General features: G+C 49.0%; 1 protein-coding gene across 1 annotated transcript in view; it reads left to right on the forward strand.

The window, feature by feature from the left end:
* The first annotated feature begins 5,245 nt into the window (after nt 1-5,245).
* Nucleotides 5,246-24,670, forward strand: part of LOC142572923 (nose resistant to fluoxetine protein 6-like) — a 51,314-nt gene continuing 31,889 nt past the window's right edge. Inside the window, exons 1-3 of the mRNA XM_075682411.1 lie at nt 5,246-5,872; nt 18,203-18,414; nt 24,511-24,622. Coding sequence (XP_075538526.1) covers nt 5,566-5,872; nt 18,203-18,414; nt 24,511-24,622 — 631 coding nt within the window. The 5' untranslated portion in view covers nt 5,246-5,565. The remainder of the gene's footprint in view (nt 5,873-18,202; nt 18,415-24,510; nt 24,623-24,670) is intronic.

Raw genomic sequence — 24,670 nt, forward strand, 5'->3', positions numbered from 1 at the left:
AGAAAAATATATCGTAAATGAGAAAATTACGTGTTTTTCCTAATAACAATCGGTGGGGACCCATTAACAAATTTTTTGGGTCCGAAAGTGTGTACTTTGTGAAAATATATACTTTTTACTTTGTGATACGAAGTTTAAGGAAAGGTATATATAAAAAAAAAACAACGAAGCGGATGTTGCCTTCAAGATTCGCAACCGCTTCAGGCACATGCAGTTTGCAAAAGCACGGCCTTCGAGATCGGACTTTGTCACTCAAAGGAAGGTGTAGCTGGGAGGAGGGCATGCAGTTAGGCCCCAATTGTTAGGTTTACAGTGCCTAGGTAGGCTTCCTTATTTATAAAGCATATACAGGGACTTACGCCGAACCATGAGCGAGCTTCGTACGGCTCCGTCTGCTTGCAATGGTGGATGGCCTACGGGCTTCTTTGACACCTACTGAGCACAAAGTCATGATTCCCGCTCGTATACAGGCTTCCTACGGCGCTAGCTGTCGTGTTTACGAGAATATGTGCCCTCATCTTGAATTGGTGAGACCATATTTTCTCTTAGCGTCCGCTATTAGACACAATAGGGGGGCACACGCGACCGAGAAATTCGATCCTGATCGGGTTTGATCGCCATGGAGAGTGCGCGGTGTGACATCCGTATTACACTACTCGAAATACGAACTAACGCTCGGCATGATCGCATCTATTTCTAGAGCGTGAGGCTTTCCATTGACTGTCGCTGTACAACTAACCAACGTTTTGTTACTTTTGTGCTACAATGGGCCGTGACGATTCCGTTTATAGCTTCAAAGTGGACAAGAGATAGCCGTTTTCTCGCTCGTAGAAGCATGTAAAAGTGGGCTTGTGCTTGGCAATGAACTCTGACCGACATGTTTGCTTCCGATCGGAGCAGCAGACGCGATAACTCGCCGTTTGTAGCGCGCCGGATTGGTCCCAGCGCCGCGCGCTGGATGCTGGGGCGCAGGGCAGGCGCAGCACACTGGGAGGCGCTGGCTCCTCGTGCGAAAAGCAGCTCTAGGGCGGTAAATATGCGGTGCCTGGACACCGTATATATATTTTTGAATACAGAAAGCAACAAGGAGCGTTTTAGTCCAATAAAAAAAATAAAAAATGAAACTGCTCTAACCAGGATTCGAACGCCCGACCTGCAGATCCCAAACCCGATATTCTTACCGGCTTGGCAAAAGAAAATACAATGTCAGTATTACATGGCCATAAAAGACAACTAGTCAATGCAGGATCAGTGTGGTGAGATAAGAGCGATGTAGGCTAGTCACTTTGTCCAAAGCACTTAGCCAATCAGGAGGATCACTCTGTGCACAGTAAAATTGGCGTATATATAACACACTTTCAATGAAGTATTCTTGTGTTGGGGTCTGAACAATGCGCTCATGTATAATATCCATACGCGTTCGCCACACACTGTGCATGCACAGAAGCATTAACAGATCGACAGGCACTCCCTCTGGTTCCGCGCATGGCAGGAAGCGTATACCGAAAGCACTACGTTTTAGAATATCCCACAAAAACACTGCGTCATGACAGTCCAAAAAGATATGATCAATCGTCTCCGGTTTTTTGCATATGAAGCAATTCACAGACCAAGGTACAAAAATGCCTTTGCTTTGCAGCCACGCGTTCACTGGGAGAGTGCCTGTATGTAGTTGAAAAAGAAAGATTTAACAGAAGCTTTTACCGGCATTCGTTTAACTCTCTTAAGAACATCTCGTGCTGAACCTAAAATAAATACTGTACGATACAACGGTACAGGCAAGAGTACATCAACAAGATCTTTGTACAACTTCTTACTAGTGACAGCGGCCAGATATTCACTAGAAAATCTTGCTTTCAGTATTCGGAAAGACGCGACCACTTCACGCAAAAAAGCACTTGAAGGCATTGGCCCCGTATACATGGACGACACTACATAATCAGGCAAAGAATCGCGCAGTCTAGCTAGAATCATTGTTCTCAGAAAAGCATCCTTTTGGTCACGAAAAAAAAAGAAACCTGCTTACAATCTGTTTGAGGAACAAATGTGACAACCCCAGCCAACAGATAAGTTCGCGCGGATAATTTACCATATTAAAATCAAGAAGTAGTTTTAGTTTCGCAGAGCTACGTCTCGCGAAACGACAGACATGGTAGATGCGCTACCGCCCAGCAACTAAAACTCACGCCTGTACTACAAAGAAAAATTTGCTGTCCGTATTGAGTAGCATGCTCGGAAGTGCCACAACATCGATTTATCACCTGCGATTGGTATTTTAACTTCGAAAAAAGTCCTAAATGAACCGGGTCGGCGGTTCATATTGTATGGACTGTTACTGCCGATTTCGACAGCCGTTTCTTGTTCTTCACGCGATGGATATGCAACGTTTTCTTAGTTCAGTGATGCCTTTCAGTCAACACGTCTGTTTAGTCATGTATCTTCGTCAGAGAAACGCAGGATAGTGCTTGGAGCCTTCGGCGATAGTACATATACCTGTGTTTATGACGCGTCACATCGGCGGTGTTAGGGTTGGCGTCTGACACCACGTGGCGACAGGTCATTCACCCTACCCGCTGAGCCGGAGCCCACGAGCGCCGGAGAGGTCATTCACTCTACCGCCTGAGCCGGAGCCCACGTGCGCCGGAGAGGTCATTCGCCCTACCCCCTGAGCCGAAGCCCATGGGCGACCCCTTCCACTCCTCTCATGGTCGTGGCATCGTGTGTGCTTACCTCATCCCCCTCACCTTCTCTTGGCCGGACCCCACGACGCCGGAGAGGTCATTCACCCGACCTTCTCCCCGGATTCGTCGATGAAAGGATCGACCTCTCCTATCCGTGCTTGGTATTGCAGGAGGAGGGGCCTTCTCTCCGTGCCTGTCACGTGTCCTTCGACGGAAGCAAGATCCCACCCACACTTGTAGAGAGCCTATTTAAGGGGCTCCGAAATGTACTTTTGATATACTTCTTACTTGAGACTTCATACTTCATGCTTTTCTTATTTTGTTTCATCTACCTTTGAATAAACAGTGCAAGTTTCGCACTAGCAAATCGTCTCGCCCCTGCTTGGGCGCCATGATCTACCGGATGCCTGCAGCCCGCCGACAACGCCACGCTACCCAATAAGTAATGTCGGTCGAGCTTCGATAGGCAGGCGTCGCTACTTCTCGGCAGCAATAAGGTACACTACCCTGGAGTACGTAAGAAACAGGTTGCTTGCGGTGGGATCGCCTACAAACGCAACAAACAGGTTGCTAGCGGTGGGATCGCCCCTGAAGTGCAACAGCGGTCATCGTTTCTTGTGCTGGCAGTGTAGACATGAAAAAATTGTTTATTTAAGAACACCGATGTCAAAGCTGAAATATAGAGTGATTTATCATTCTTAGACTTCTTGATTCCCGAGCCTAGACGCGCCGATAGCATGAAGACGCACTCGGCAGATACGCTAGGCCTTATCTTCGGTGGGGACCGATCTCGGCGCGGGTAGCTGGCGAAAGCTAAAATGTGTATTTGAGCCTCATAGCTTTGTTTAGTACAATAGGGAAAGTGGAAGCGCACGAATCACCTCAGCTTTGTTATCGGCGCGATAATATCAGTCAGCGATAGGCTTCGAACTCGGGGTCCGTTTACGCGCGTCTGAATGATTTCTGAATTTCATGTCCACTCCACAACACTGCGACAACGTCGACAATTCCCAGTCATATGTTACGTGCGAACTACTAAAAAACGCGGCGTCCTATGCGTTTGCGTGGTTTCGTTCAAGAATTTCGCTATCCGCCTAGTGAAAAGGGAAAATGAAAAAAACGAAAGTGATCTTCAGTGTCAAATGTCCATGAATAAACAGGTCACGCACCTTTATTCCAAACTGCGACACAAGATAGGGTTTTATGACCCCAAAATATAGCGTTATTTAGGACAAGAAATTAGTATCAAGCGATTAAATTGTATGAAGCATTTAATATTCAGCAGCGCTCGTCCTTGCGTACTGGAACCAGCGCGGCACAAACACAACCAGCGCAGTTTCCAGCGCGAACCAGCGAACTGCAGCGAGAGCTGTACAGCACAAACCAGTGCGCCCCAGCGTCATGGCAGTGGAACCAGCGTCTCTTCCAGTGTGGCCCAGCTCTTATCCAGCGTTCTCACTGGTATTCCAGTGAGCCCCAGCGTGCGCCAGCGTACCTAATGCGACCCAGTGCCAAAAAACGCGCTGGTTTCACACTGGAAGACGCTGGTTTTTGCAATAGGTATCCCTCGCGAACGGCAAGATATTTCCCTGCCGTAGAGAGGATCGGTCCAGGAACGATTCTTGAGGCGATTTTTGTCGCTGAATGCGAGCATGGCCACGCCGGTTCGCCGTGCAGGGCGGAATCGGAACATTATTTTTCGATGAGTTCGCACGGACGCAATGCAGTCGATTGGCTCGTCGGTCGTGCAACGGGCAGCGCGCCGGCAGAAAGCCGCGTCCACTTGAGACACCTCTTACGCGACGTAGGTACGTTCCAAGTTTCCAACGTTCTGCGGTTCCGTTGGCGGATGCACCGCCACGGCATCGATCTTCGCCATTTCTGTCGCGGCCGTGCCTGTCGCCGAGCATAGACATAACTGGATTGTGCGGAGCTTGCAATGATCGTGACCTTGCAGAGTAAAGTGGTAGTATTTATTCACGTGATCTTCAGGTTGGTTCCAGATCACGTGGTTTTAAGCCCTCAATAGATGGTTTTTGGTCACGTGATCTAAAACTCTGTACGTCGTGAAGCCGGCTCATGACATCCTTTTACTACGTTTCTCAGAGATGGTAGTAAAACGATGTAATGTAACGCATTTTACTGCTTCATGCCAGAGTAATTTTCTCGTGCAAGGTAGTCTTCAAAGCTCATGAGCCGCAAAAACCCCAATGTCGGCTAACTTTTGTTAACAGTGTACCCAGAAGCGACGTGTAGTATAATCCTGGGGCATCCCACCTACGCGAAAGGGAGATAAAAAAAAGAAGACAACGGTGGTAATCAGGAAGTTAGTATCATGTGTATGCGGCGTAGAGCGAGCAGATTGCATCAGGAAGCCACGGAAAAGCTAGAAAACCGGGCGTGCGCCAGCAGCCAGGCGCGCTTCAGCGGTCGCGCGTCTCTTCAGAAGGTCAGCCAGGAATTGTAATGAGTGAGAACGCGATCGCACCCTCCCCCTCCTCTTCCCTACGTAAGCTCTAATGTTCCCGGTAGAGTAGAGGGCGAAGGAGGCGTCGCTGCGCGCGACGGCTTGCTGCAAGCCGACGTCACAGCAACCGGATTCACGCGTGCTCGGATGTCAAGTCTCCCGGAGTCTGCGTGCATGAGCCCGCGTAACTATTAACACTGTTCGCCTGAGATTCCACGCGACCCTTTGTTCCTTTAGGCCTGGCACAAAGTAAGCAGCCAATTCGCGACATAATTTACAGTAAAACATAGTTGGACACTTGAAGTACGTAACGACGCTGCCGCGTGGCCCGTGCTATGGCATAAACTGGCTTGCGTTCTTCGTATATATTGATATTTTCCGAGACTGTGGTCTTCTGTTTGGAGGGAAGCCGCAGAGATGTTTTCGGCGACGAGTGTGCATTCATCGTCAGCCGCATCGCTCTTTGTACTGGCGGTCTTACTGTGCGCCTGGGCGACAACGCCTTGCCTCGGAGTCACCGAAGCCAGTGCGAGTTCTTCGGAGACGGAGCGGTCCGAGGCGAGCTACGTGCAGATGCTGAAAGAGTGGATCGCCAACACCATGGACCGAGCGCCGCCTACGCTCATGCGCAAGCTCCTGGAAGCTGACGTGTCGACTGAATGCAGCCTAGGTCTTCTCAAGATGATGCGTGGAGTCCGCAACCTGGAACCGTGGGCGCTGCGACGTGAGTCTGCCTGCGGCGAACGCAACACTTAACGTAACACAAACGCGGCAATCGCTTGCTTGCAACTTGCTTGCAGTTGTGGGAGCCACGTACCTCGATTTTGTAGCGATGCCACTTCCGACACTATTCCTTTTGGCGCTTTCGAGCTTAGATCATCAGTGGTCAGAGGGACGCTCCAGGCCATGTCATCAATGGAATCAAGCGGCCGTGAACGGTGGATGATGAGAGTGACAAAGAATCGGAGTGGAAGACACCGCTACAAAATCGAGGCCCCCAAGTTATAAAGCCGAATACTTATTTATGGTGAATTGGAATACCTAAAGAAACATGTGAACGCTGACTGCCGCTTATCGGCAACGTGAATTGCGTGCGCCTGTGGCTGTGCGCGTACTCAGGGCGTGCACCATCGGTTGATCGCATTCGTGGACGCATGAGCTTAAGCTGTACGAAATTACCAGCCCGATGCTTCAGTGGAGCGACTGGCTTCCTTTTGATGGCTTAGCCTGTGAATACGCATCGAGAGTGACAAAACCGAAAGTGATTCATCGCGGTTGTGGACCCAGGTGAAGGTAGCCACGCAGCGGTTGCATAACCCTAGCTGGAGATGGCAAGTGATCGCGCTGCACCCCGCATCTCACGCTCCCAGTACGCCATGTCACGCTTCTGGGAAACTCTCAATTGATATTTTATATGCAACCATGTTATAGGTCAGCTTCGTAAGAAAAGGCGTCTGATAGTAGTGATGCATAATAAGACCATAATTGTACTCAATGCCAAAGCACCACTCACGAGCGAAAATGTTACACACCCGCCCCAGCGTCGCTCGCCCATTAATGCGGAGGACAGGAACACAGCTTGCCCTGTCTTCTTCGTTGCGATCGTTGCGGTGTACTATCATGCTTTAATCTATCAGCGGAAATTTAACTTCAATGAGCGAAGTCTTTGCTACCAAAAGCTAATAATCAAAGAGTGGGCTCACCTGACAACATGTTGTGGGAACGGATATCAGCCAATATCGATAGCCATTTACGTAATAGTGAAGGTGGCGCCCTATTACGAACAGGTCTTGCAAGCAAAAAACCTTCGTTAATCGGGTAGTGCTATGAGGGATATACTGTCGTTCAGACATAAGTAGTGTTCCTTGCTCGCAATGGAAAAGCATTCACAGCCCACCGCACGATAGCTCACGCTGCGAGCAATTGCACAAATTTTTCCAGATTGCGACTGGCTTTATCAATTCTATCTTTATATAATTTTGCTATTAAAATTATGATTTTTAGGGTCCTGAAACTGCACAGTTAGTTATGAGCGTCATAATAGAGGCCTCCAGATTAATTCTGACGAGCTGGGATTCTTTAATGTGCCCACGTACCCGAACATTTTTGCATTCAACCCCTATTTTAAGGCGTCCGCCGCGGTCGGGATCAAACTCGCAGTTTCGTGCCTAGCAGCGAAACGCCATAAAGCTATTGAAGAAGCACAGCGGGTTCGTGTCACTATGCGTTGCTATAACGCAGGCACGTACCCGGGGAGGAAGGGGGGAAGGCATGGCGGGGCCCGGACCCCCCTCTCCCCGAAATTAGGCGGCATAACCCTCCTCCTCCCCACCCACGCCACCACTCCTCACGTATTCCTAAAGCTCCGCCAAATCAATGTTGAGACTTCACAGCTATTCAGTGGTCAACATTTCGTTGCCTTCTTCACTCCTTTTGGAAGCCGGTAGTTGTCGGCATCTCCTGGGTTGTTAAGGCCAGTTTTCTGATAAATTCAGTGCCCGCGCGATTAACTCGAGATGCGCTCAGTTGTCACCATCTATTCAACGGTCACGCGCATCGCTGTTGCTTGTTTAGTTCAACATATTATGTTTAGACTGACCCAGGGCCCAGAAATGTGAGATACACCTTATTTCATTTCTTTTTTTTGCGGGTTTACGTGTCTTTATGGCGAATGGTGGTGCGTTTTTCATATTTCTACTAGTAAGGCTCCTCATTTACATAGAAACGTTACCTTGGGTTGCCCCCCCCCCCCTCCCACCCCTGAAAAAGAATCCTGGGTACGTGCGTGCTATAACGTATATGCATTATTGTGATACTTGAACACTTCAGGCGCATTTCTGCCTTCGTCATCGCCGTTGCAGTGATATTCGGTATAAAGTCCGATGGCGATGACATCGTCTCCACGCGCCGTCTGCTGTATGCGCGAGTGAAAGCGTGCGAGGTTCAGGCGACGATGGAGACTCAATCTCGCGCGGGCAAGGGAAGAAAGCGGGGAGGAAGTGCGCCTTCTTCCTTCGAGTGGAGGCAGGGAGGGGGCGTTTTACTCCGGCGGCTGCGCACAGCCGCTATTTTGAAAGCGTTCTGCGATGGGGATAGAGTATACGCGTAGTGCGCGGCGATGGACGCGCCACTGGTTGCGGCCTTACGCAGAACACACGGGAGAGGAGCCAGCCGCGCGCTGTAGTTTGTTGTGTCGTAGATCGTGCTTCTCTGTCTCATTCATGTTTTCAGAGCAAAATAAGCAACACCATTCGCATGCGTGGGATGGCCAAAGCTTCATGGAATGTCGAAGAAGAATTGTGGCACGATGTGGGGGCTCAAATAGCTGCGAAAACATGCCGGCGATGCGGTAGTAATCATTCCCCGCAAAGCCTCATCAATGGCAGCAACGATAGCAATGGATCGCCGCTGTTCGGCGGGAAATTTCTTGTTTTCATCCTTTCCTATGTCGTGCTGGTGTTTTTTCCACTCGATCCTATTTAGACGAGTAAGCGACGAAGTTCCTCTGCAGGACAGCATGCGGTGCAAAGGCATTTCCCTAAAAAGTTCTGAATGCCGTTTGCCGCTGATACTGTTTTCCGCTTCTTTACCGCGTTGCGCTAGCTACGCAGCACGACTGCACGAGCGCATTGTGTTGTATGTTAAAGCTACTGAAGTTCACAAGAACTGAAATTGTTGGTTTTATGTGGCCCATTAAATCCTCGCACCAGCTGACGTGCACTTCACGTTTTTACATCTATTTTATGCGTGGCTTCGCAAATGTTTAACTGTTGCTATTAGTTTCATGCATAAATCTTGCAGATTTTTTTGAACTGCGAGGTTTCCACCCTGCCTCGTTTGTAAAGGGTATAAATCACGCTGTGTCTTATCGGAATGATACCAAGCAAAGGCTTCTCTAACAGCTTTATTCTTTTCGCCCGAGGGCATCTTAGATATTGTGGCTTTTTGGGAGATGTGTTTAGAAAATAGGTAGTTCAGGGCGTGAATTGCTAATAGTTGCTGCATATGGTATTTTTTGTTCCATTTTTTGCTGAAAAGTTCTCGTCACATTCGGGAAATCATCACACCTCGATGCTATCTGAGCAGACTTAACATGCCAAGTGCTTTGTTTGTTTCACAATGTAGGTCCCTTCTTGCATGTGAATATTGTGCTCAACTGAATTCTTTCTTATCATGCTTACGCCGCAGAGGACAAAACCCGGCCTTGCCGCCAGCGCTCATCTACTTTGACTGGCGCTGCTCTTCCTTTACATATCATGTGGCACCTCTCTCTAGTAACATTTGAAAAAAAGCACTTTAGCTTTGTACGTTTCCAAGCAGCTCCCTTGGGGAATTCAAAATTACAAAAAATGCAGCGGAAACGGCAGCTCATCGGCTTAGCAGCAGAATTGCATCAGTGGTACAGCGCTAACACGCGCTTTCATTAATCCGCGCGTTTGGTGACTTCGTTGACTAGCGTACGCTCATCAGTGTATTCCATCAATAAATTCGCAATTACTGCACTTATTCGGCGATGTCACATGTATTTACCGACAGAAAAATCACAACGGCAAATGCAGACATCGTACGGTACCGATTTGTTTGATATGAGTCTGCGCTAACGCCGGGTGCTTATTATTGAGGTACAGAAGCATCATTACGGCAAGAGTAGAATGAAAAAAAAGCACGATCGAGACATCGCATTATTCAACAAAATTTATCGGCTAGTTAACATGAGCTCCACTTCATGTAAATGGGGTTCAGGGGGGGGGGCGCACCTGGCACTTATGTAGACCATGTTGCCCCAAACACCGGTCAAATCGTGTTCATACCCGCTCCCACAGAGGTCAGCGTCCTCTCTACAGCTGCCACCGCAGAAGAAGCAGTCTGGGCCCGAACAAAGCAGAAATCGCAGTCGCGAACTTCAGCCATCCCTGCTGCAAAGGGTTGTCGTCTGCTACTGCTCCCGCGCGTACTGTTGGAAGCGCTCGCTGGGTGGCTATCAGTGGCGCCTCTATAGGCGGTGCACTAGGTGTATAGGTGTCTATAGGCGCACCGGGGGACGACAGCTTTGTGTGCGCCGTCTTCTCGCCGCTTCGTTCGCGTTGAAGCGAGAGGTAGCACGAATTTCAAATGAGTTGAGTTGTTGTAGGCTACTGGTGGGATTAGCCTTGCAGTTGCTGCCGGCAATTGCTCCACCGTAGCGACACTTAAAATAAAGAAATCACATAATCAGACACAGACCTTACAATTACAACTGGTCACTCCTCAGTTCACCATGTGGAGGCCAGATCCGTGTCCTGTAGGTAATTTAAAAGAAGGCGGAGACCTCCTTCCTACACAACCGGTTCCCCCGTGGGAAAACAATGCCTTGAAGAGAACCGTCAGGAACTCATGTCTTCTTGAGGGACCCCAATAACACCCTCCTTTCCGCATTATACATAGTACAGCACATTAGGTAATGTTCAATGTCACAGCACACACCACACGTTGAACATAATGGTGATAACGCCAGGCCAGTCTTATACATCCACGCAGGGGTACGAGCAGAGCCCATGCGAATGCGGAGCAGTAAGGTGGCTTGGTTTCTTTTGAGACCCTTGATAACACATAGCTTGTGAGGTGAGCTCCACAAAGAACTGAAGTGGCACAACACCGCTTCTCTGAAGAGTCTGTTGTCCTCTTGAGGCACTCTTCTCAATGGATTCCCGGACAGCGCTCTATGGGGGAGGCTGTACGCCATCTCGTTGCCTATGATACCTATGTGCGAGGGCACCCATCGGAAACGTATGGAGAAGCCTTTGATATGGAAATTGTGTACCGAGCGTAGGGAGCTAAGACATAAGGCATCAGTAGGGAACCCGCGCTCTAACCTTTGAAGGGCAGATTTTGAATCTGTAAGAATGACAACAGGTTGAGGCGTACAAAACCGCAGTTTCTTTAAGCTACCTCAATGGCAACGCTTTCGGCCGTTGTGGAGGACGCGACTGCAGTGAAGCGAACAGACCAATCATGTCAATTCGTTCTCTCCTGCTGCCACGCTTCCTCCCTCCAGTGTTCTGACAGAGTTTCACCGGTCGTCGATTGAGATGTGATCATGTTTGCTTGTGCGCGCCTGACACCGTGCTTGTTAATTTAGTGAGTAAGCGAATGTTTGCAAGTTTATGCGGTCGATACACTACTATCCTTACTTTATATAGCGGTCTATTTGCTATAGCAATCGATAGTCGGTTTTGTCGGTTTTGCCTTCCGAGCGAAACCGACTTTTCTGTATACTTTTTGTTTTCGCGCTAGTGAAGTAGAGTATCAGAGAGCATGAAATGATCAGGTACGATGTGGCATACAACGTACATAAGCCAGCCTCTTCGACAGGTTAAGAAAAGATGTGGTTTTTACACGATAAAATAGTAAGCGTTGCCGAGTTCCCTTAACCTACATCCGTCAAAGACCTGCGCAGTTTTGTAGGTCTATGTTCCTACTTTAGACGCTTCATCCGAAACTTCGCCACCATAATATCGCCCCTGAGGAAGCTCCCTGGAAGTAGTGGGCCCCCTCACTTCGTGGTCGTCAGAGTGCGAAGAGGCGTTCGCAACCCTGCGCCGTTTGCTGACGTCACCTCCAATCTTGCGTCCTACTACGCCACGACGGCCTTTCCAGATGTGCGCAATGCTGCCAGAGACGTCGGTCTCGGCGCATTCCTTGCGGAGTGCAAACACGGATTTTCTGAATGCGTTGTGGCTTATGCAAGTCGCACACTTACGAAACCCGAGAGTAACTACACCGTGACTGCAAAACAATGTTTGGCGATCATCTGGGGTCTTACTAAATTCCCACCATATTTTTATGGCTGCCCATTTGACGTCCTCACGGACCACCACGCACTTTGTTGGTTGTCGTCACTGAAGAACCCCTCGGACCACCCTGCCCGTTGGGCATTTCGCCTACACAAGTACGATATTCACGCGCAAACACGGGTTTTCTGAATGCGTTGTGGCTTATCCAAGTCGAGCACTTACGAAACCCGAGAAAACTACACCGTGAGGGCAAAAGAATGTTTGGCGATCGTCTGGGCTCTCACTAAGTTCCCGCCATATATTTATGGCCGCCCATTTGACGTCGTCGCGGACCACCACGCACTTTGTTGGTTGGCGTCACTGAAGAACCCCTCGGACCACCTTGCCCGTTGGGCATTTCGCATACGGAAGAACGATATTCGCGCGCTTTGCCGTAGCGGCCGCCAGCACTCTGACGCGGACGCCCTCACGCGTGCGCTCTTCCTTGCCCGACGACGATGCCCGCTGCTCTGTATCCCGGCTTGCCGTTTCTTCCATCGACCTTCGCACCATCAGTTCACCGCAGCGCAAGGGCAACTTGATCGCCTCACTGATAGACTTGCTGTCGGATCCATCGGAACAACCAGCCACTCGCGCGTTGCGTCGTCAAGCCCGCCATTTCGCCATTCGCGGCGACCTACTCCATCGACGCAGTTACACTGCCTATGGCCGCCAGTGGTTGCTAGTATTACCCCGCAGTCTGCGTTCTGAAAAATGCGCGTCATTCCACTCTGTTCCACAGTGTGTACACCCGGGAATAATCTAAACTTACCAGCGCATTCGACAGTGCTACTACTGGCGCGGGATGTACAGCTGCATTAAGAAGTTCGTTCACTCGTGCCCCGTGTGTCAGGGCCGGAAATCTTCACCGCGCCTTTCGCCAACCGGCCTGCAACCGTTACCTTGCCATACCTGGCCGTTAGGGCGAATTGGCATTGATTTGTTTGGGCTACTTTCCATGACATCTGCTCGTAACCGCTAGGTCATTGTGGCTGCTGACCACATCACACGATACGCGAAAACTGCCGCCCTCTCCGCGGCTACAGCGCGCGATGTTGCCTCCTTCCTGCTCCGCCGATTCATACTGCGTCATGGTCCACCACATGAGTTGCTCAGCGATCGCGGGCGTGTCTTGTCAGAAGTCGTCAAAGCCGTCCTCAAAGAGTGCCACGTGGTCCATTGCACAACTGCTGCTTACCATCCGCAGGCCGATGACCTCAAAGAACGCTTTTACCGTACGCTCGGCGACGTGCTCGCAATATACGTAGCCTTCGACCACACAAATTGGGATGTCATTCTGCCCTTCGCAATCTACGCCTGCAATACCGCCACTCAGAGCACCACTGGTTTTTCAGCCTTGTTTTTATTGTGCGGCCGGCACCCGTCGCATGCAATCGACACAATCATTCTGTACAAGCCGGATACATTTGTAGTGCATTCCTATTTCTGCCACACAACACAACACTCTAACACAAGCACGGTAACGACCCGCAGGCGCGCTACGTGGACACACCCGAGTATCTGGGCCAAAACGCCTTCGCCATCAGCTTCAGTCTTATTAGATCTTGCCGTTTAGTGCGGAAGTTGGCCTAAATTGAGGAGGATTTTGAGATGAAACGGAAGGTTTATTTACATTATTTACTGTAACAACACAAAGTCGTTAACAGTCATAAAGTCATTGGCGGCCGGCAGCAAATCGGACGCTGCGGACCGTGGCAAGAAGAATGAAAAAATGAATGAATGAAGGAGTGCTTCTCTCTTCTCCCTGTCTCTCGCTTGTAACCCCTTCGGTGTCTCGGGGTCACGTCATTTTCGGCCAATCATCGAGCCCGCTCAGGTGTCGTCATCTTCCTCCAATGGTAGGCGCCCGTGCAAGTGCAGTCACATTCGGCTCAGGGGGTCACTCCAAGGGCTCCACTGTCTGAGAAATTACTTGTCACCGGTGTTGCCTCCTGGTCTGCAACTGCCGTCGCAATTGGCTCATTGGGTCGCTCCAAGGGCTCCATTGTCTGAGGGGTGACTTGCCACGGCGTTCCCTTCTGGTTTACAAGCGCTTTGTTGGGGGGAGACGGGTTGTTTTCGAGCGACCTTTCAGAGCTGCAAAACAGCTTCACTCGGGACCAAGATTACCTGGAACCGCGCCAGGCTCCCGTTGTACTTTCGGTAAGAGTCAAGCAGGGGGTGGAGACAATAGCTCGACGTGCGGCGCACGAGGTGGGGGTCGCCAACTTGTCTGATAGGCCCGGGAACGTGTTATCCGCGCTTCTGCGCACCTTACTTGGGTACGACGGTGATCCGATGTGGTCTGGTGAACTCGAGTGATGCCAGGAAAAAAGTCCGTCTTAAAACGGACCTTTTTAGAATGGATCCAGCCTTAAAGACAACTTCACAAATTTTTCAAACATTCCTGGTGGATAGTATCTTCATAGTAAGCACTTATAAACGAATCGCAAGAAGGTCGCTCGTCATAGTGCGGTTATGAACGCCAGCGCGGGCGGTGCTGATCGCGACGAGAGCAATGCATCAGCGTGGCTCAAGGCGTCTGAGATTTACCTGTGTTGTGTCGCGAGGTGCCGTAAGTTTTGGACACCATGTCTGACCGCGCTTAGTGCCCGCAGCGGTGTCTATAAATTAAAAACAACAGTGTAAAAAGATATGGATATTGGTATTGAGCCACACGAATAAGATATCAGTTTCGCCACAAAGCTATTGCCATTGATGGCGATAGCAAAGAGTACAGGAAGTATGATTCGCAGTTTTAACGTTTGCCTGAGTGCGCATGACACCGATAACAGATCACACAAAATGACCGCCAACTCGCAGTCACAACGCGAACGAGCACTTCGCACCGTGTCTCTCAAACTTGAGATTGCGCGACCGCCAACTCTAGACGCGCGGATTACCTGCAATATTGATACGGCCCTGAAAGACTCAGACCTCTTCCTTAAATTAGTTTTTCTAGCAGCCAAGCCACACGTGAACCGTTGGGTGACAGAGGTCTCCCCACCAATCACCTACTCAGAAAAATCAAGCAAGCCAACAGGCACCAGAAGTAAAGCGGCCAGAGATGGTAACAAAAGCACGCTGAGAACAAAATTAATCAGGACTGATGGGCAGAGCAGCGCGTGAACCGACCGCGACACGTACACACACTCGTCTCCACCCGTTTCGGGATACTTTGGAGGTTGGTCACTTGCAGAAGAATCCCTGGACGGCGCGCACACAAAGTGACTGTCAGGTACGGCTGCGTATGCCGGGCGAGAGCTCACGCTCGAAGTGACGTCCCGGTCATTCATGCGCAAAGGCTGCAATCGCCTGGGTTGCTCGTTTTTGTGTTCCACGTCTCGGGTCCCGCTCACTTCTCGGCTCCCCCGCATCGAGGAAGGCCCAACAGTCACAAAAAGAAAAAAGACATCCGCGGCATATTTCTTTCTCGACACTTCCACCTAATAAAAAAGAGGGCCCCATTCGATTTCACAAAGCACTTCGAACGTCAAAATACATGAGCATTTATTAAAACATGCATGGGAAGGGTTCATATAAGAAAAATGAAGTATCTCCGGAAAGGCGGTGGAGCCGGGTTCCAGTCCCGGACCAGAATAAATTCTTCTTCAACTGCGAGGCTTTTCTTTCGAGGAACTCGTATGGGTTTCCTTTGTAGCAATTGCTACGATGGGGGATGTCTGTGTTTCCGAATACTAATTGCTTCTCTTCACCTTACCGGCTTCCGTAGAATTATTATGTAAAGTAAGTTAACTAAATAAATTAAGTAGTAATTAAGTTCATTCACTTGCGCTATAATACACATAGTGTCCGTCTCGTAAGCAGCGACGCTTCTAGGTCCGCCCTAATTGGGAAATGCCCTTCAGGCGAAGCAAATTTCGATCTCGCCCGAGTTTTCGGCTTTGCGCGCCACATTACGGGTTTCTCTCTCACACACATCATCACAACCACGATCACACCAGTCAAGTCTTTGGTCACCACGCGAAGCGCATTTGCCCACATTACGACTAATATCACACATTTTCTTTTTCTGACGATGTTCTGCAAAAGACTCGGCATCTGCGCTCACATCGAAGTGCGGTCGAATCTGGCAGTGTTTTATATGCGCAACATTCACACTCCCACGTTTTGTTTCCCTTTGGCTCACTTATTAGCGATCACGCTGGAGTCGGTGGGCTACTCTCCTGGCGTATTCGATTCTGCGTCGCACTACTAGGCCTTTCTTTACATGGAGTATCGACTGGTTATTGGAGGCCACAATGGGGGCGACACTGCCCGGCTTTCTGGGTGCAAGCTTTCGATTCTGGAAGTCAGAGCAAAAGAGAACGGACTTGCTGACTTGAGAAAACATCTTTTGCCAGAAATTACTGCAGCGAATTTCCCCATGCGTGCTTGAAGCTGAGATGGCCCGCCGTAGTTTCTACATGGCATTGCTTTAAAACCTCCGATCCGATACACCCTGGGACAACAAGTGCCGTACGAGCCTCATGAAACCACTTCGCTGTTCTCTACGAAACACCATCGCCTGACTGAAAGCTCCGTGCCGGTCATACCACTTTTCTGAACACGGCTATGTTCGGTCATTCTAGGTGATGTACAGCTTCTCTCATCCACGCGTAAGCTTCCCTCTGCTTTTCTACAACGTCCGCATTATCCAGCACGAGCAACGGTAAGGGGTTTTCTACGCATATTCGTGCGGAATCCTTCGGAGGGTGGGAAACCGTGTCGCAGTTTCTATGCTCGAAGTTAGTGCTCTACAACTTCAGACGTCACAAACCTTCTCTCTCTCGCGCTTGCGAATGCAATTAAGGAGATTGTGCTCGGCGTCGAACACGCCGCGGAACTTCGTACTAATTGGGTTGACCAAGAGAACGCGCCCTCATCCGGGAAAGTTAGGCCGACCACCACGAAAATGGGCGAAAGATCCAAATAACGCTATTCGATTTAATATCGTGCGGGGCTCACTGCATGCCTCTGCGTATCAGGGCATGGCCACGGTCAAATCACTTTGGTCAATGCGAAAGGCGGCGGGTCAAGGATGTTCAAATGGTAGCTCAGGTGACCGTGATGTTGGGTAATACTGAGGGTAATCTTTTATATGTTCCACTGAAGAGTAGGGGTTATCGAGAAAACGAGTCTTTATGCGTAGCATCAAAAGAACTGCTGCATGTCTGAATGTAGACGTCTAAACGTGTAGACGACGAAAGGAGCATGTCGAACGTGCCGTAACGTTTCTTTTTTTTTGTACAACCGCAGCAATGAATCAACCCGGTACAGGATTGATGAATTTGTCTGTTCGTTAAACTATGCGTCCTTCCTAACTACGTGCCGCAGGTTGCGAAGAATTTCCATAGATTCTTATGCGGGAAATGTAAAGCGAGTCAGGGTACTTAGCAAAAGCGGTGGCAGACAGACTATAGTCTGCCCGCCAGTCATTTCCTATGATACTCATATGAATCGGTCGTCATTAAAACTTACCTCATGTATAGCAAAAGAAGCCACTGTCAATATTGTCAAGGCGTAGTGAAGAAGTCGCAGTTGCGTTCGGCATTAAAAAGGCGACCCGCCGCTGTGCCTCCTGAATAGCGCTCTACTACCTCTGTTTTTGACGTTGCGACAATATTTTCCTAATTTCGTAGAACAAAGAGTGATCTACATGATAGAAAAAAATCTTCATGGCTTTTAAGGACCATTTGGAGTCTGAATATACCATCCAGTGCCGACGGAAATTATTCTCGGCAATGAACCTTGAGGTTTAAAAATTCAAACAGGCAGACGGAAGCTATCGAAGTCAGTGTTGTTGCTGTTGCTGTTGTTGCTGTTGCTGTTGTTGCTGTTGCTGCTGTTGCTATTGTTGCTGCTGCTGTTGCTGCTGCTGTTGCTGTTGCTGCTGCTGTTACTGTTGCTGCTGCTGTTGCTGTTGCTGCAGTTGCTGTTGCTGCAGTTGCTGTTGCTGCTGTTGTTGCTGCTGCTGCTGTTGCTGCTGTTGCTGTTGCTGCTGCTGTTGCTGCTGCTGCTGCTGTTGCTGCTGCTGCTCCTGCTGTTTCTGTTGTTGTTGTTATTGTTGTTGTTGTTGTTGTTGTTGTTGTTGTTGTTGTTGTTGTTGTTGTTGTTGTTGTTGTTGTTGTTGTTGTTGTTGTTGTTGTTGTTGTTGTTCGCCCTTCTGGCTATTCCCAATAGTCTGTAAGCACAGATCCTTCATTTACATGTCAGCATCGCCGAAACTGTATTACTCGCAGTGATTGACGCGTCCGGCAAGTACCCGACCGGAGCTTTCCAGTTGTCGCGAGCTGATCTGGGCGCCTTCGACGAATGCGTAGAGACCGTGCTCATCAACGACTACGGTGAGGAGTCGGCGCGTGGTCAATACTGCAACTTGATAGTTCACCCTGGCAACCAAACGGACCTGGACGACCTCATCTCCTTGGCCCTGCAGTTTACGCATCCTCGGGTAAGGCAGCGATTTTAATAATGCATCTGTCTGATACAGAAGAATGACGTAAGCCTTGAAAAGTAACGTTGTGATAAAATTTTGTAGGTGCACGGATAAAAATTTTGTGATGATGACCATCGTCGTCAGAACCTTAAGGGACAGGAAGTGAGAGGTATGGATCAGAGAGCACACGGCGATAGCCGACGTTCTAATTGACCTTAAGACAAAAAATGTTGCTGTGTAGGCACTTGAATGTTCAGAGCAGGTAACCGGTTAAAGAGTTGCAGAATGGGCACCGTGGGAAGGGAAGTGCAGTCAAGGACGGCAAAAAATTCGGCGGTGGTGAATTTAGAAAATTTGCAGGCGCAAGTTGAAATCAGCTAACGCAAGACAGGGTTAATTGTAGATTTCTGGGAGAAGGCTTCATCCTGCAGTGGACGTAATGATAGACTGCTGCTGCTCATGGAATGTGGCTGAGCCCTTCGCATCGGGCGGCGAAACCTCTAGTGCCCTAGCCAGAAAGTTAAAAAAAGCGATCCACCTAAGCCTACACACACTACAATTTCAGTCTTCAGTGAGTGCGCACCCGTCCACAATTATCGTTCCACCACGACCCAGTGTCCGCTGCATGCGGCATGTCCAACCACTGTGTCACGGGCCACCACTGCCCTAGCCTTGCTTTCGTGATGCCGGACCCCCGCATAACTCAATGGGCCACATGTTGCACTGCCTGCATGCTGTCGCGCGGAGTCACTTGGATCAGCAAACCACATTGACAGAAGCAGTATAGTGACCTCTCGTTGGCGTAGACCAAATATGTGCAGTAGAGCACAAGGTGGTCCATCTGTCTCTTCCTCTTTCCCAAGCACCCAGCACGGAGCACTTGTGACGCTGGCGGAGTCATCGAAGCGGCGGCGGTACGCTAGCATCCACAGCACCCTTGCCCGCCCCTCGAACAGCAGACCACTGCCACCGCTTTTGTCGTACGGCTGTTCCCCCTCAATAACGTTCTTGTGAGTGTGATAATTACCAGTAACGTTGACTTGTTGCTCATCACCCTCCGCCCCTCCGTGTTTTCCTTTTCGCACACCTCGAGGAGAGAGGGGGTTTTCTGTTGGTATCCAATTTGTGGACATGGTCATTTTGTCTGCCCCTAACGTTAGGGTTGGCTGGGCGGGCATGCGCGTCAGATGGAGATAGGTGCCAAATGCCACTAACAATTTCAGTCACAGATGAAATGTTGACGCCCGCTAGGTGGACGTTTACAAAATACCCCCCTCCACCCCCGCCGTTCACACTTGCCGCGGTAGCTTAACGACTAGGGCGTTGCCCTGCTAAGGACGAGGTCGTGGGATCAAATGCGGGCAGAGGCGGCCTCATTTCGATGGGGCTGAAATGCGAAAATGCCCTTGTGCTGTGCATTGGCGGCACGTTAAAGATCCCCTGGTGGTCAAAATTCATCCGGAGTTCCCCAGTACGGCATGCCTCATAATCAAATCATCGTTTTGGCATGTAAAACCCCCAAATTTGATTGCGCAATAGCCCTCCCCCCCCCCCCCCATTGCGTGAAAGATCCAGACCCACTCGCGTTCCTTGCGTGCGTTTACGGGTTTTGAGAAAACTCAAACTTGCGTGATAAATGGGCATTCGCGATGTCCACTGCGTCTTTATTCAAGTCATTCTCATGTGCCCGAAGAAAAGCCGGGCCCACTTCCGGTCGTCTATTACACGCAGCCAGACCTCGTAACCAAGCTTGCGTCCGGCTTCTCAAGCCTCGTACGTGCACTAGCCTACGGCTCTCTGAATGGTCTCTAAGGCCACGTGACCGTGACAGCCCAGTGCCAGTCGGCCAACCTCTCTTTGCCCCCGTTCCAGCCAATGTCTGGTATGTGACTGGAAAGTGAATGGAAACAGCACCGCCGAATAAGAGGCCTGGGACCTACACATAGTTGCATATCTCCCGAACTAGCAGGAAGCACTTGACGCCCCAGAGACCTCTTCGACGCAGCACTTTCGTCTATGTGTGCTATGTTTAACGAATGTTCTCCACGAGGATTCTACCACGTAGGTGGAGGCGGTCAACAACGCACCAAGGTACTTATATCTTGTTTTCAAAGGTATCTGCACGCAGTCTGGCAGTTTACCAGACACAGAAGTGTCTGGGTCCGAGAGAACAAGCACCGCAAAGTTCTTGGCATTGAAGATGAGACCAAGTTTCCAAAGATGTTTCGCAGACAGCGTGACCAGATGCTGGAGGCCACTCATACTGTCATGATCTACCAGCGCCTCTAGTGGCCGTAATCATAACACAGACAGTGAAACGACGTTTTTCACAAATGTCTAATCCCATAGCCAATTAGGTGAAGTTCATGCGAGGAAATGGTGTCTTTCTCGAAGAGCCGTACATCATGTATACATGAACAGTGCACGTTATTGAGTGCCGCATTTTCTGTTCCAAACGTCTCAAAGATTGAAGAATGAAAGCTGGCGGAAGTCGAAATATGTTTTTTGCAGCGCATGAAATGTACGTGAAAGTGGGGAGAAGGGAAATGTGGGAAGGTTCAGTCCAGAAATTAAGTCAAACATGTGTAGTGGGAGACCAACCTATATGTACCTGACCGTGTTTTCAGTGCTAGTGCCTGTAGATAAGACAACCTTCGTGCGCTTATGTTAGTGTAAGTTCACGTAAGTTAGACAACTTGAGGCCCACTAGTGAACGTAGGAAAACGGAAAATGTGTCAATGTATCATGGCATAAAAAAGATGCACTAACTTAACCTAGAGAGGTATGTTGGAAGCAGTAATAATTCGTTATTAGCAAAAAAAAATCCTAAATCAAACCCATATGTGATAGTTCAAACTACGCGCGCCTAAAAGCAGAACTGGAAGTGTGGCATTGCTCAATGATGAATGTGGCCCGATCCGGCATATTGTGCACTCTAAATATGTGGCCCGATTTCAAATGTAGTCCATTCCGAAGAGAAATAAATTACAAAATATAAAGGTTAACTAAAGGGCTCTATGGAAGAGCTGATACAAAATTACGCTAAGGAGACATAGAAGTCAAGGCGACTCAACAGCTGCTGAATTTATAGAAAGAATGGAAGAGGTTTTCTGGGGGATCCTCTATTCACTCCCGAATACCAAAACTGTAAAAACATGGAACAATGAAACACATGGTACACTAATGCACCCAGGAAGACCTTGTCTTGCTTTTATGTCAACCAGTCTTGATTCGCTTTTTTCGCGTAGTAACAGTTACCAAAGCCTAATGACAACATCTAGTGGATGTGCAGATAAGGACCTGTCCGACCCATGAAGTAACTCCCAGCGTAACAGCCAACCGTTTCTTCTTTGTTTATTTTCTTGCAGGTCGTATACAGTTAATTCGCTTATTCGGCTCAAGCACGAAACTTTTTTTTCGCTATCCGTGACTAAATACATGAATTTGCTTGCGCGCATTGGCCTACAAACTCCTTCCGTCATTGCGAAAATTCAGAATTTTATGTTAACGTAACAGCGTTCCTCTGTTTGCTGCTCTGACCTTGTCTACTATAATTATATAGTAAATATCACACTGGCCGAATTCAAAAGCTGAAGCGAAATATTTAGAATTTTTACTTAATGCGGCCGTCCCCATGATGTTTTAGGCGTCTAATAATCTGTTTCCTTCACGTCAAACCTGGGTTGTCCAGAGAGCCCACGATGCGGTGGTTAGGCTCGGCCTACCAGTCCCCACGTGGGAGCGGCCCGCAGCTCTGCCCTAGGGCAAAGCTTCTCAGGTCCTTGTAAATATAGTTCTTTGTCTGTCTGTCTGTTGTCTCTTTCTTGGATATCTGCATCCGGTGGTCGTTCCCCTTGCAGCGTTGCACATTTTACCGCCGCGGCTCTGAAGTAGATCCCATTGGAACTTTTGCATTGTTCATACGATAACTGAATTCATCTTTACTCGGACGGTTCCGTCTCGGAAAATTCGACGGGTGCCATTGTTATACCATCTCAATCGGTCGTCATCAAGTTTAAAACTTCACACGTAACGACATCTACAGGTCCCGAACTGGCCGCTCTTCGCGCTGCTGTGAAATACATTGAAAACGACCCGCCTAACAAATGGGCAATATTTTGTGATTCGAAAGCAGCCCTCCAGAGCTTGCGAGGTTTACGACGTGGTAATTTTGAACAGCTGGTGTCTAACATCAACGAAACGTGCCGTGTCGCTTCTGAACAAGGACATGATACCATCTTTCAGTGGCTGCCGGGACATTGTGGCATTGTTGGTAATCACCTCGCCGGTGACGCTGCCCGACGTGCCCAGGCTGGCGCACCGACACTCCTTATACCTTTATCGAGAGTAGACGCTACAAGAGAGCTTCGCAGTTTAGGTCGAACCATCACGTTAAGTTACTGGAATATACCACAGAACTTTATGTGTGGTTTATACAGCCTCGACCCATCACTTAAGCTTAAATTACCAGCAAATCTTTCACGACGTGAAGCAACACTGCTGTGTCGGCTGTGTATAGGAGTAGCATTCAACAACTACTACAGCTATTGTATTGGAATGGCGGATTTACCAATGTGCGCTAAGTGCAAGTGTGAAGAGACCATCACTCATCTGTGGCACTGTTCTCGCTTTGATAACCAACCTCAGACTCTCCAGTGGGCCTTCAAAAGACTGGATGACAGGCCATTCACAGAAGCAAAGATCTTGGGAGCCTGGCCTGAGAGTTCGTTAGCCGAGAAAGCAGTTCGAGCGCTTCTACGCTTTTTTTTAACGTTTTCCTCTCTCTCCTCTTTCTACCCCCTTGTCTCCCATCCCCAGTGTATGGTAGCAAACCGGAGACTGATATCTGGTTAACCTCTCTGCCTTTCCTCTTTATCTCTCTCTGTCTTTACTACCTGAAGGCAACAGACTTGAGTGCCCGACTATAGACATCCTACACCTGAATTAGTGCATGTGACATTGCGGTATAGACTCATGGTTTCTCTCTCTTTCACTCCCAGTTCCCCTCTGCACGTGTAGGGTAGCAAACTGGACTCAGTCTGGTTAACCTCCATGCCTTCCCTTCTTCCCTTCTCTCTCTGTCTCTCTGGGAAGGAATTACTTTCATGTTTTATAATGCATAGTGCTCACCAATTTCGTTTATAAGCGTATTAACAGAATAAAAAGACGGAACTTCCCCATATCGTCAAAGAATAGAAGGGGGCAACATGTCTTGTCATTATTTGTCGGTGTGGATGCTGCTTTCTAAAGTTGTAAGCATTACTAGCTACGTATTCAGTCGATTATTCGCTTCCCGTCTTATTAAAGTATTTATGAAGTATGCCATTGCAAAGTATGAGACAAATTGTTCTAACAAGCTACGGGTGAACTGTGAACGCCTGCGCTTCGTAATTGGCACCAAACGCTGGTATATTAACGTTTTTTTCTTTCTTTTGCATTCCGTTCCCATCTAAATGTGATCACCGGGACCGGTAATATAATAAAATAATAATATGGGCGCATTAACCAATCTATCACTTCTATTACCTGTTCCAGGTCTTTGTATTATGCTTAATGTTTTAAGATTTAGCCGGGAAAATCACTTGGACTGCACTATATTACTCATTATCGCAGACAAATGTATAAAAGCCCCACTCATTGGCACGGAAGAAAAATTATGTAATGAAAAAAAAACTCCAGATGCACATTCACATTCATGCGGCGCTCGAGATGAAGGGTCGCCAAAGGCCATCAAATTCAGTGCATGGTGGAAGACCCGCCGTGGTTGCTCAGTGGCTATGATGTTCGGCTGCTGAGCAAGAGGTCGCGGGATCGAGTCCCGGCCACGGCGGCCGCATTTTGATGGGGGCGAAACGCGAACGCACCCGTGTACTTAGATTCAGGTGAACGTTAAAGAACCCCAGGTGGTCGAAATTTCCGGGAGTCCCCCACTATACGGCGTGCCTCATAATCAGAAAGTGGTTTTGGCACGTAAAACCCCATATTTTTTTTTTTTTTTTTTTGCATCGTGGAGAGCTCTAAAAACCATGCCGATATCAGCCCGAAGCACTTCACCAAGACACTCTAGTTTTCGCCCGACTATATTAATGGCGGTGATTACCTTTTGCGCAGCTCGGAAAATTCCAAAAAGGAATTTACGAACTAAGGGTCCCGTTGCTCCAGCTGGGCGTATGCACGCTCAACAACTGCAACGAGAAGGAGCTACAGGAGCTGATCGGAGCAGGTACGTATCTGCACCTGCGAGGACGGCGATTGCGCACACACAGCAGAT

Source organism: Dermacentor variabilis, chromosome 1, assembly GCF_050947875.1.
Source record: "Dermacentor variabilis isolate Ectoservices chromosome 1, ASM5094787v1, whole genome shotgun sequence".
Lineage (NCBI taxonomy): Eukaryota > Metazoa > Arthropoda > Arachnida > Ixodida > Ixodidae > Dermacentor > Dermacentor variabilis.